We start from the raw sequence: 11,975 nt of genomic DNA on the forward strand, positions 1-11,975 counted from the left end.
TATCATCATCCCCACTGACTGACACTCACTATCCTCATCCCCACTGACTGACTCTCAATATCATCATCCCCACTGACTGACACTCACTATCATCATCCCCACTGACTGACACTAACTATCATCCCCACTGACTGACACTAACTATCATCCCCACTGACTGACTCTCAATATCATCATCCCCACTGACTGACATTCACTATCATCATCCCCACTGACTGACTCTCAATATCATCATCCCCACTGACTGACTCTCAATATCATCATCCCCACTGACTGACACTCACTATCCTCATCCCCACTGACTGACTCTCAATATCATCATCCCCACTGACTGACACTCACTATCCTCATCCCCACTGACTGACTCTCAATATCATCATCCCCACTGACTGACACTCACTATCCTCATCCCCACTGACTGACACTCACTATCCTCATCCCCACTGACTGACCCTAACTATCATCCCCACTGACTGACTGTCACTATCATCATCCCCACTGACTGACACTAACTATCATCCCCACTGACTGACTGTCACTATCATCATCCCCACTGACTGACTCTCACTATCATCATCCCCACTGAATGACACTCACTATCCTCATCTCCACTGACTGACACTCACTGTCCTCATCCCCACTGACTGACTCTCGCTATCATCATCCCCAAATGACTCCCCATCATACAGAAACATCCCCAACTGCATCCACCTTTAAACCCCATCAGGTTTCACTTTCAATATGGTAAACTCAAGCACTGACTCATCACACAGCATCACTCAGCCACCATCACCCCCAACCACCTCCACCCCCACCTCAGATATGCAGCTCCCCAAGCGCCTCCACCATCCTCCCCAACCCCTCTCCATCAACCTCAAACCCCATCACCCCAGGACACCACCATCATCCCCACCCCTGGACACCACCATCCTCCCCAACCCCTCTCCATCAACCTCAAACCCCATCACCCCTGGCCACCACCATCCTCCCCACCCCTGGACACCACCATCCTCCCCAACCCCTCTCCATCAACCTCAAACCCCATCACCCCGGGACACCACCATCCTCCCCAACCCTCTCCATCAACCTCAAACCCCATCACCCCTGGCCACCACCATCATCTCCAACCCCTCTCCATCAACCTCAAACCCCATCAACCCTGGCCACCACCATCATCTCCAACCCCTCTCCGTCAACCTCAAACCCCATCACCCCGGGCCACCACCATTCTCCCCAACCCCAACCCTCTCCATCAACCTCAAACCCCATCACCCGAGGACACCACCATCATCCCCAACCCTCTCCATCAACCTCAAACCCCAACACCCCGGGACACCACCATCCTCCCCAACCCCTCTCCATCAACCTCAAACCCCATCACCCCGGGACACCACCATCCTCCCCAACCCTCTCCATCAACCTCAAACCCCATCACCCCTGGCCAACACCATCATCTCCAACCCCAACCCTCTCCATCAACCTCAAACCCCATCACCCCGGGCCACCACCATCCTCCCCAACCCTCTCCATCAACCTCAAACCCCATCACCCCGGGCCACCACCATCCTCCCCAACCCTCTCCATCAACCTGAAACCCCATCACCCCGGGACACCACCATCATCCCCAACCCTCTCCACGTCAACCTCAAACCCCATCACCCCGGGCCACCACCATCCTCCCCAACCCTCTCCATCAACCTGAAACCCCATCACCCCGGGACACCACCATCCTCCCCAACCCTCTCCACGTCAACCTCCATTCAGGCCAATTCGTCCATCATCCCCAGGTAGGGCCAGGACGATTTCATCAGGTAAAGCTCTTGGACCTTGTTAGAGACTGTAACTAGCATGCATATATACACACACACACAAACACAGAAACGTACACACAGGTGCTTTTTAGTCAGAAAAATGCTGGCCCTTGAAAGCCACATCATCATCACAACACATTTTGGTGAACATAACAATAGAGCTGTATGTCTTTACCATGAAAGCAGCCAGGCTTCTATTTCAAAAACCCTGCTGTGCTAAACCACTACATGAAAGCAGCCAGGCCTCTATTTCAAAACTCCCGCTGTGCTAAACCACTACTGCCCACCAGATCTATATACTGTATGTTCCAAATGGCACCCTATTCCTTTCATGGTGCACTACTATGACCAAAGCCTTATGGGTCCTGTTCAAAAGGAGTGCAGTACATAGGAAATAGGGTGCCATTTGGAACGCATTCCTTAATGCTTTCTTGGCTATTTCAGATGTATTTACAACAGTATGAGAGATCCCACGGAGAATACATGCATGCCACTATCCACACTACTAGCTGTAACTATACACACAAAATAGGAAATTGTTGTTAACAGAATAGGTTCCATCTACACTTTGAAAACACCTTTTAGTTACTACTTATTGTCCACACAATAGAGAGAAAGTATCTCATTTGAAAATCACACATGCCAACGGAAGGGAATAATTTCATTTGTACAGAAAATACCTTAAATTGTCTCAAAATGAAAAGCCCTCAGGCTAGTTATATCAGCATACAATAGACCTTAATCCAATGAAACCCCATCTATATACACACACACTTGCACACGCATGCACGCACACAAACACACACACACACACACACATAGCTCACAAATTCTTTGTTACCTTATCCTCTGGATAATCTCATTTTTTCTCTTTTTCAAACTTCTTTAGATTCAATGTATTTTTTGTTTGATCTTAGTTCCACTGACATGATGTATCACGACCACAGCTAAATGCAGCTACGCAATCAAACATATTGTAAAATGTATTCTTTTCTTCTTTAACCCGGGGAGCGGAGGGTATTGGTCTCCTCTTAAGGATCGGACCCATTTTTAAAGTTTCCACAAAAAAAACGACATACCCAAATCTAACTGTCTGTAGCTCAGGCCCTCTGACGCAAGGATATGCATTTGGGTACCAGTTGAAAGGAAACACTTTGAAGTTTGTGGAAATGTGAAAGGAATGTAGGATACTATAACACAATAGGTCTGGTAAAAGATAATACAAAGAAAAAAACAACCGTTATTTGTAATTTTAATTGTACCATCATCTTTGTAATGCAAGAGAAAGGCCATAATGTATTATTCCAGCCCAAGTAGCAATTTAGATGGCAGCAGTGTATTTGCAAAGTTTTAGACTGCTCCAATGAACCATTGCATTGCTGTTCAAAATGTTGTATCAAGACTGCCCAAATGTGCCTAATTTGTTTATTAATAACATTTCATGTTCAAAACTATGCACTCTCCTCAAACAATAGCATGATTTGATTTCACTGTAATAGCTACTGTAAATTGGACACCGCAGTTGGATTGACATGAATGTAAGCTTTCTGCCAATATCAGATATATGTCTATGTCCTGGGAAATGTACTTGTTATTTACAACCTCATGCTAATCGCATTAGCCTACATTAGCTCAACCGTCCCACAGGGGACCCACCAATCCTGAAGAAGTTTTAACTTACAGTTGGGATGGAGATGATACGTTACTTAGATGGACTACATTTTGTCTTTCATAAGGTTTAACCTTTTACTGCAGTGAGCTAAATCAGGGTCACACGGAGTGTTTATTGGTAGTTTTAAACAAATCTACTTTGAAACAAAAGTTTATACCTCACACACATGGTTATGGGCTTAAAAAAACAAGACACCTGTACCATATCAGATATAGAGTTGAAATCTATTACATTTTGAGTTTGCATCCCAATATTAAACTTTATATATACTTCACAGAAGACTGAAATATAACAAAACCGTTTGACATAGAAACACCTGATTTTCGATTTAGAAAAAAATGTTTATTAATTATTAATAAATTAATATTATTGATTAATTTATTAATTAGAGGTGGAACAGTGTGCTTGAAAATACTATTTATTTGTTGGAATACTTTTTGTTAAATAATAAGCTGGATGGTTATGTGAAACAAATAACCTCAGAATGACAACCATAAACATTGTATGGGCTTTCCTGTGCTTTTCAGCGTATCTCATCAATAGAAGACGTCCAAGACCACTCTGTATCTCCAAAGTCAGAAGCCTTCATCTCAAATGGCACCCTATTCCCTCTATAGTGCACTACTTTTGAGCAGATCCATATGGGCCTTGGTCTAAAGTAGTGCACTATGTAGTGAATAGGTTGCCTTTTGGGATGCAGTCAAAGAATGATGTACTGTTATTTTCTCTGGTACTTCATATGGATGTCTGTGTCCTATAGTCTATTGAGAAAACTGTGATTTGACTTGATAAAATGCCCATCATCAAGGTTTACAGGGCATAATGGCCATATTGTTCATTGTCATGAGAAATGGACAGAATGCCTAGCCGGAGATATTATACTGTGTCAAGATGATGATGAAATAGTTTTAAATATAACTACTACTCTAACCTTCACAGATTTGCATGGCTGTCTTTTCTTTCCCTTTAGTGATTTGGTTCATATTTGATTGATTTGATTACCTTAAGACAGTGACTGTCCAGTTAATTGTTATCCAAATTACCCTTAAACGAAAGATGGCCCATATTGTAAGTCATACAATTTATCCTCAGAGTTGTGTGCACAAACACCTATACGGGTTTAAAATCATTCCTCAATAAAAACGCTCCCATTTATCATGTAAAATGCACAATTTCTGCTACTTGGGGATGTAGGAATACCTGAAAGTATGACATTTTGAGGAGAGAATTCCAGATTTCAATGTAGATTTATGCATTGTCTCTATAATGAAGTCTTCAGGACAGAGCAGAGTGGGTAGATAAAGGGCTTGTTTGTATTAGAAATCACTCCCCATCGCAAACACTTCACCCTCTCCTCTATTTTCTCTCCCTCTGAACCCTCTTTTCTGAACACCGTTCCCCACTTAATTGACTTTGCATAAGAGAGACTCTCTAAACTGGGATAATATTGTAAAATGAAACCCCTAAACTTTGCACAGGGAAATTGAGTGACACTAGAAAACCAACATGCACAGGGAGAAGAAAAGCTAAGCAATGCAGACTAAACCTTACCCATGCCCTCTCAACCTAATATCTGTCTGTGTGTCTGCCTGCTACTGTACTTGTGGAAGTCCTAACTAAATAGAAAAGTGTATCAAGCATTGGCATCAACTGCTTTGTAGAATAGCCTCTACAATACACATGGATTCATAAAATTATTAACGAGTAATTGATAAAAGTCAAATATGTCAGATCATCATAATAAGTAGGCCTAATCGCCACTTAGGCACCAATGTGGCCAATAAGAACAAGGCTTCAGTCGATCCATAAGTGAAGTGTTGAACACTGAGATTCATGAGGACTGTGTGATCAGTCACGTGCTTCTCTAATTGTTTCTGTTGTTTTGTGGGGTTTCTCTAAGTACCCCGGTATTGGATCCAGCTAAACCTCCTTTCCCATTCTGGCACACAGCCTCTCTATCCAGCCCAGCCAATGATTATTTAACCAGGGCCCACATTGTTGATTTTATTATATAAGTCAATAATCTTTTTCATTCCCAAGATTTGTCTAATCTTCCTCCTAATTACAAATGAGAATTATCCACATAACAGTCCTAAATTTCCAAATGAAGACCTTGGTTTCCTGGCGACGGTAAATCAGCCTGGCTGGCAAATACCACTGTGGAGTGCCTGATGCACAACAGCTTTTTCTCCTCCTCCTCCTCCTCCCTTCTCTCCTCCTCCTCCTCCCTTCTCTCCTCCTCCTCCTCCTCCCTTCTCTCCTCCTTCTCCTCTCTCCTCCTCCTCTCTCCTACTCCCCCTCCCTTCTCTCCTCCTCCCTTCTCTTCTCCTCCCTTCTCTCCTCCTCCTCCTCCTCCTCCTCCTCCTCCTCCTCCCTCTCTCCTCCTCCTCCTCTTCTCTCCTCCTCCTCCTCCTCCTCCTCTTCTCTCCTCCTCCTCCTCCTCCTCTCTCCTCCTCCTCCCTTATCTCCTCCTCCTCCCTTCTCTCCTCCTCCTCCTCTCTACTCCCTTCTCTCCTCCTCCTCCTCCCTTCTCTCCTCCTCCTCTCTCTCCTTCTCCTCCTCCTCCTCCTCTCTCCTCCTACTCCCTTCTCACCTCCTCCTCCTCCCTTCTCTCCTCCTCCTCCTCCTCCTCCTCTCTCCTCCTCCTACTCCTCTCTCCTCCTCCTCCTCCCTTCTCTCCTCCTCCTCCTCCCTTCTCCTCTTCTCTCCTCCTCCTCTCCTCCTCCTCCTCCCTTCTCCTCCCTTCTCTCCTCCTCCTCTCTCCTCCTCCTCCTCCCTTCTCTCCTCCTTCTCCTCCCTTCTCTCCTCTCTACTCCTCCTCCCTTCTCTCCTCCTCCTCCTCCCTATTCTCCTCCTCCTCCTCCTCCTCCCTTCTCTCCTCCTCCTCCTCTCTACTCCTCCTCCTCCCTTGTCTCCTCCTTCTCCTCCCATCTCTCCTCTCTACTCCTCCTCCCTTCTCTCCTCCTCCTCCTCCCTTCTCTCCTCCTCCTCCTCTCTACTCCCTCTTTCCTCCCTTATATCCTTATTCTGTGATTATCCCCCTCAATTGTCCGCTTCACAGAAAAGGGGAAATGAGGAAAAAGGAAAAACACATCAAGGAGACTCCAGCGTTGGCTTGCTCATCTCTCTCTGGCTCACACACTCATACTCACATACACACATTCTCTATGCATCTCTCTCACACACACACACATATTCTCTCTCTCTCTCTCTCACACACACACACACACACACACACACACACACACACACACACACACACACACACACACACACACACACACACACACACACACACACACACACACACACACACACACACACCCACACACGTTGGCCTTGGTGGGTTGTGATCAGCAGCATTAATAACAATTAGTGTTGTAAGTGTTGAGGTGGGGCTGAGCCTTTTCCACTGTCTCCTACCATCAGCCACCAGGCAGCTATGAGGCATCTTTGAGGCTGGGCTGCATGGGAGAATATTGGCCCTGAGTCACTGAACATCATTAGGTGGCGTCGGCGTGAAACAGCTTCAATTAGCCCAGAAACAGACATGGAGGTGAGAACTGTCCAAATGTTGGGGGAGAGACAGAGAGTGTTTCTCGATATGCATTCTACCTCCACACTCTCATGCTCCGAATGCACTCTCCGACCATATTCTCTTGAGTACGTTCTTGTGTGAGAAGCACTCGCACTCCCGCTACTGTATTACCTCACGCTGCATCTTCCTATTCACTGAACCTTCTTCCAGCCAGGACAAAGGCAACAATAGATGAAACACGATATGCACAAAGCAAACGATTTACTTCATGATAATCAGCTAGATATGTGAATAGTAATAATAAACTAGCTAGCCAGCTAGTTAAACAGTCAAAAATGACCTAAAACTCATGTTACGCAAGGTAGATGTACATTTTTCATGGGTAGCTAACAATTCTTGGTGGCTAGCTAGCTAATAATTGTTTCTGTCTATCTGGCCAGTAAACAGTTCTAGTAGCTAGCCAGTGAACCCTTTTGACTTATTATGGGCTTTCTATCTACAATACGTAGGCAGGTAAACATGCCAAAATTAACACAGCATGTATTTATTTACGTATCACGATAAAATATTGCAGTCAGTCAACAAATGAGATGTGAATAGGCAACATTTAATTTCAGAATCGGTGTGTATTTTCTCTCACTTCAGCTCAAATAATGTAATGCAAAATGGAGTCAAACCGACCCTCCCGTGCTCCAATTTACAAGCTCAGAGCATTTTGAAAAAACACTCAGAGAGAGAGAGAAAGGGAGCAAGGTGAATGAAATATGATGAAGGGAGGGAAGGGAAGAGAAAGAGGTGAGGTGGAAGGGATTAATGTGAGTAACATAGAGACCATGATGCCTGCAACTCTGTCAACTTTAGACAAAGCCAGAGAGAGAGCAGACCTTGAAGCTACCTAGCTAGCTAACAGATCAGGGATGGCTTACTAAAGTTATCTAGAATGAAGAAGTAGTTATCAAACACTCTAAATTAATCAGAAACAGACATTTCTATCAGGAACATTTGTGATGTTTAACTTTCCAAATGTTCCTTTTCCAAATGTGTATATTTCCGGTACATGATGTCATGGAATAAAAAAATGTAATACAGATATTTTACTAATTCAATTAAATAAAAATGACATATTGCTCAACCTCTTTAGGTGGTCTGTAAGTTGTCAATGAAACCAGTGTTTAAATATAGAGTGGTGATTGGACATGTTTTGTTCAAAAGCAGACATGGTGTTTGGCTAGTACAGTGCCTTCAGAAAGCATTCATACCCCTTGACTTATTCCACATTTTGTAGAGTTCCGACACAAATTCAAAGTGGATTACATGTATTGCTTTCTCACCCATCTACAGACAATACCCCATAATGACAAAGTGAAAACGTGTTTTTAGAAATGTTGGCAAATTTATTGAAAATGAAATACAGAAATAATGTATCTCATTTACATAAGTCGTCACTCCCCTGAATCAATACTTTGTAGAAGCAACTACAGCTCTGAGTGTTTCTGGGTAATTCTCTAAGAGCTTTCCACACTAGATTGTGCAACATTTTCCCATTATTATTTGAAAATTGTTCCTCAAACGCTATCGAATTCGTTGTTGATCATTGCTAGACAACCATTTTCAGGTATTGCAATAGATTTTCAGGTAGAGTTAAGCCACCCAGGGAACATTCACAGTATTCTTGGTAGGCAACCAGTGTAGATTTGGCCCTGTGTTTTAGGTTATTGTCCTGCTGTACTCAGTAATGTGTTGTATTATATTTGCCCCAAACATAACACTTTGTATTCATGACAAAAAGTGAATTGCTTTGCCACAATTTTTGTGGTATTACATTAGTGCCTTGTTGCAAACAGGATACACTTTTTGGAATACTTTTATTCTGTAAAGTCTTTCTTATTTTTCCTTTGTTAATTATGTTAGTTTTGTGGAATAACTACAATGTTGTTGATCCATCCTCAGTTTTCTCCTATCACAGCCATTAAACTCTTTAACTCTTTTAAAGTCACCATTGGCCTCATGGTGAAATCCCTGAGCGGTTTCCTTCCTCTCTGGCAACTGTGTTAGGAAAGACGCATGAGTCTTTGTCGTGACTGGGTGTATTGATACGCCAGCCAAAGTGTCATTAATAGTCACCATAGTAAAAGGGATGTTCAATGTCTGCTTTTATATACCCATCTACCAATAGGTGCCCTTTGCGAGGCATTGAAAAACCTCCCTGGTCTTTGTGGTTGAATCTGTGTTTGAAATTCACTGCTTGACTGAGGGACCTTACAGGTGTCAAATACAGTTTTCAACAGTTGGCAGTATGTGTGGGGTACAGAGATGAGGTATTCAGTCAAAAATCATGTTAAATACTATTATTGCACACAGAGTGAGTTCATGTAACGTATTATGTGACTTGTTAAGCAAGTTGTTTTACTCCTGAATTATTTAGTCTTACCATACAAAAGGGGTTGAACCCTTATTGACTAAAGACATTTCAGCTTTACATTTTTTATTCATTTGTAAAAATGTCTAAGAACATGAATCCACTTTGACATTATGGGGTATTGCATGTAGGCCAGTGACAAAACATCTCAATTGAATCAATTATACATTCAGGCTGTGACACAAAAAAAATGTGGGAAAAGTCAAGGGGTGTGAAAACTGTATTTGCCACATTGCAATCAGACGGTGTTAAGAGTGACATTGTCATGGGTATGAGCAATGTTCCCCATCCTCACTACCTGCTCAGCCAGTGAGACAAACAACTCACATCTCTGCTCTTGAAGCCTGAGAGAGGGAAGATGAAAAAAAGAAATGCTCTCTCTCATCTCCATCCTTCATCCCTTCATTCCTTCCTTGGTACTACTAGGTCCCTTCTCAAATCCAAAGTTGATGGCAACAAGGGTAGAAATAAACAGATTTGAAAAAGCAATTAACATTTCCCTAAAGCTCAGAAGCTGATTTGCATTTGATTCCAAGATCATGTTTTATTTATCAGTAATGACAACCAATCAGAAGAGAAATGAATCAATGAAGGCGCTAGCAGGAGCAATATCCGGCCATCTGGGGGTCGCGCTTGTCCCTCCGCCCCTGGCACACACACACATGCACCCACATACACACACACACAACTCCCAATCCTACCCACACCACACACACACTCCTGTACCACCCCCCATGCCCAACTACCCACTACCCCCTCCCCTCTTGCGCTGGGCTTGTCATAGGCCCATATTTAGGTGACTGATTTTTCTCCCATTGAGCTCTAAGGAAGTCCATATGGCCTGGATCAAAGGTGTTGCTGGGTGCATGGTTCTGCTTTATTGCCAGCCGCTGCTGTTAATTAGAAAACAAGATCAGAGGCAGTATTAAAATCCAATTAAATTGATATGAACAGATTGCCAAGTGATGTTCGCTAATGTATAATTGAGCACCATGCAAATTTCAGTGGCTGCCTTTTGTTTTTTCGTGTCCCTCTGTCTATTTCTCCCGTACAGAATGTGCAATGGAGCTTGAATGTTTTTTTCTTCCTCTTCCTGTTTTTTCTTCCTCTTCCTGTTTTTTCTTCCTCTTTTTCTTCCTGTTCTCCGGCTAAAGGTAAACAAGTAAATGCCAGGAGACTGAGGTATTACTTTCATCCGTTAAGTGACATTGATATCCTACACATCTTGCACTTGTGCTCAGGAGCGCCGAGGAGAAGGAGGAGGGCGGGCAGGAGGCTGCAGTATGTATCCCAAGATCCTCTGCTTCCCTGGCAGAGAGAGAGGGGTGAAGGAGGGGGGATGGGGGGATGCCGGCGCATAGAGACCCATAGTACGCCTGCTTGTCTCGACATGCTTGCTGGAAATGTGTGGAAGGGCCAGGCATCAAAAACATTTGTTGAGCTGAGGAAGGGCCAGGCATCAGAATAATCAGTCAGATTTTAGATCCATACTATAAATGTGTGATATTGTGAGTTCCTTAGCGACCATAGGAATATATTTAAAAAGGAAATTGCTCTGTTCAGATAGAGATATTATAATTTATATTGTATAAAATAACAGTACAGTAGTTATGTCATGGGCTTACTCGCTGACAGCCTGATCTCATCAACGTCTTTAGTTAAAACAGGTCACCCAGGTTACAGGATTGGACACATTTCGGATTAGGGATTATATTCGGGTAATATAAAGCACAGCCCTAGATGTCATATATTACATATTCAGACAAATAAACATCAATGGTCAAACACTGCTTTAGCTGACCCTAAACCAGTCAGTCCAGAGGCCTACCCAGCAGACGTCAGGTTTCTGTGTTGTGTTGAGACTTGTGACACATTTGGTTTGAACATTTTGATCATTCAGCGGACTCTCTTATACATAGTGATTTACAGTCAGTGCATTCAACTAAGGTAGGGAAGACAACCACATTAGACACCTGAAACCTGAATATCCAAGATGTGTCTGTTGAAGTTAGACTGAAACAATGCTGCCTTATTTACACTCTAATAGGGTGTGTGCATGGGCGGATTGCATGGGCGGATTGCATGGGCGGATTGGCCATTTGGCAATTCTGGCAAATGCTCGATGGGCCGGAATATCCTTTTGTTGGGTGGTCTGGTCCTGTTAAGATTTGTTAAAATGATTTTTGTGAAATTTCTCTGTCATAATAATATATTTCAGCATTTGCCAGATCAGTGGGGAACGGCCGCCCCCTACCAAGATGGGCTGGCCTGGTTTTCTGATAGGCTGAGCTGAGCTCCTGCAGAAATGCACATTCAAAGTCAAACGTGCATTAGCAGAGCTGCTCTGACTCTGTGTCATCAGTGAGCCAAGATCATGGAGAAGCTTTAAAAAATTACAGGTGCTACCGAAAAAGGTTCTTGAGGCCACATTGCTAGTTTATGAGCTGTAGTAATGAGTGACTGTGGTGTCAGATGACATTACATCACCACTGCCACTGGAGGCTGGAAAGTCCCACCTATTTCCCACCTGTTTCC

The 11,975-nt window shown here is 43.5% G+C and overlaps 1 protein-coding gene across 1 annotated transcript; it reads left to right on the forward strand.

Annotated features, from left to right (window-relative positions):
- The first annotated feature begins 741 nt into the window (after positions 1-741).
- LOC135527155 (uncharacterized) lies at positions 742-1,791 on the forward strand. The gene has a single exon (XM_064955796.1). The coding sequence runs from the start codon at positions 742-744 to the stop codon at positions 1,789-1,791; it is 1,050 nt and encodes a 349-aa protein (XP_064811868.1).
- Positions 1,792-11,975: the final 10,184 nt, after the last annotated feature.

This window comes from Oncorhynchus masou, chromosome 32, assembly GCF_036934945.1.
Source record: "Oncorhynchus masou masou isolate Uvic2021 chromosome 32, UVic_Omas_1.1, whole genome shotgun sequence".
Taxonomy (NCBI): Eukaryota; Metazoa; Chordata; class Actinopteri; order Salmoniformes; family Salmonidae; genus Oncorhynchus; species Oncorhynchus masou.

Coding starts and splice junctions, on each gene's coding strand:
- LOC135527155 (XM_064955796.1), top strand. CDS start 742: ATGGTAAACTCAAGCACTGACTCATCACACAGCATCACTCAGCCACCA.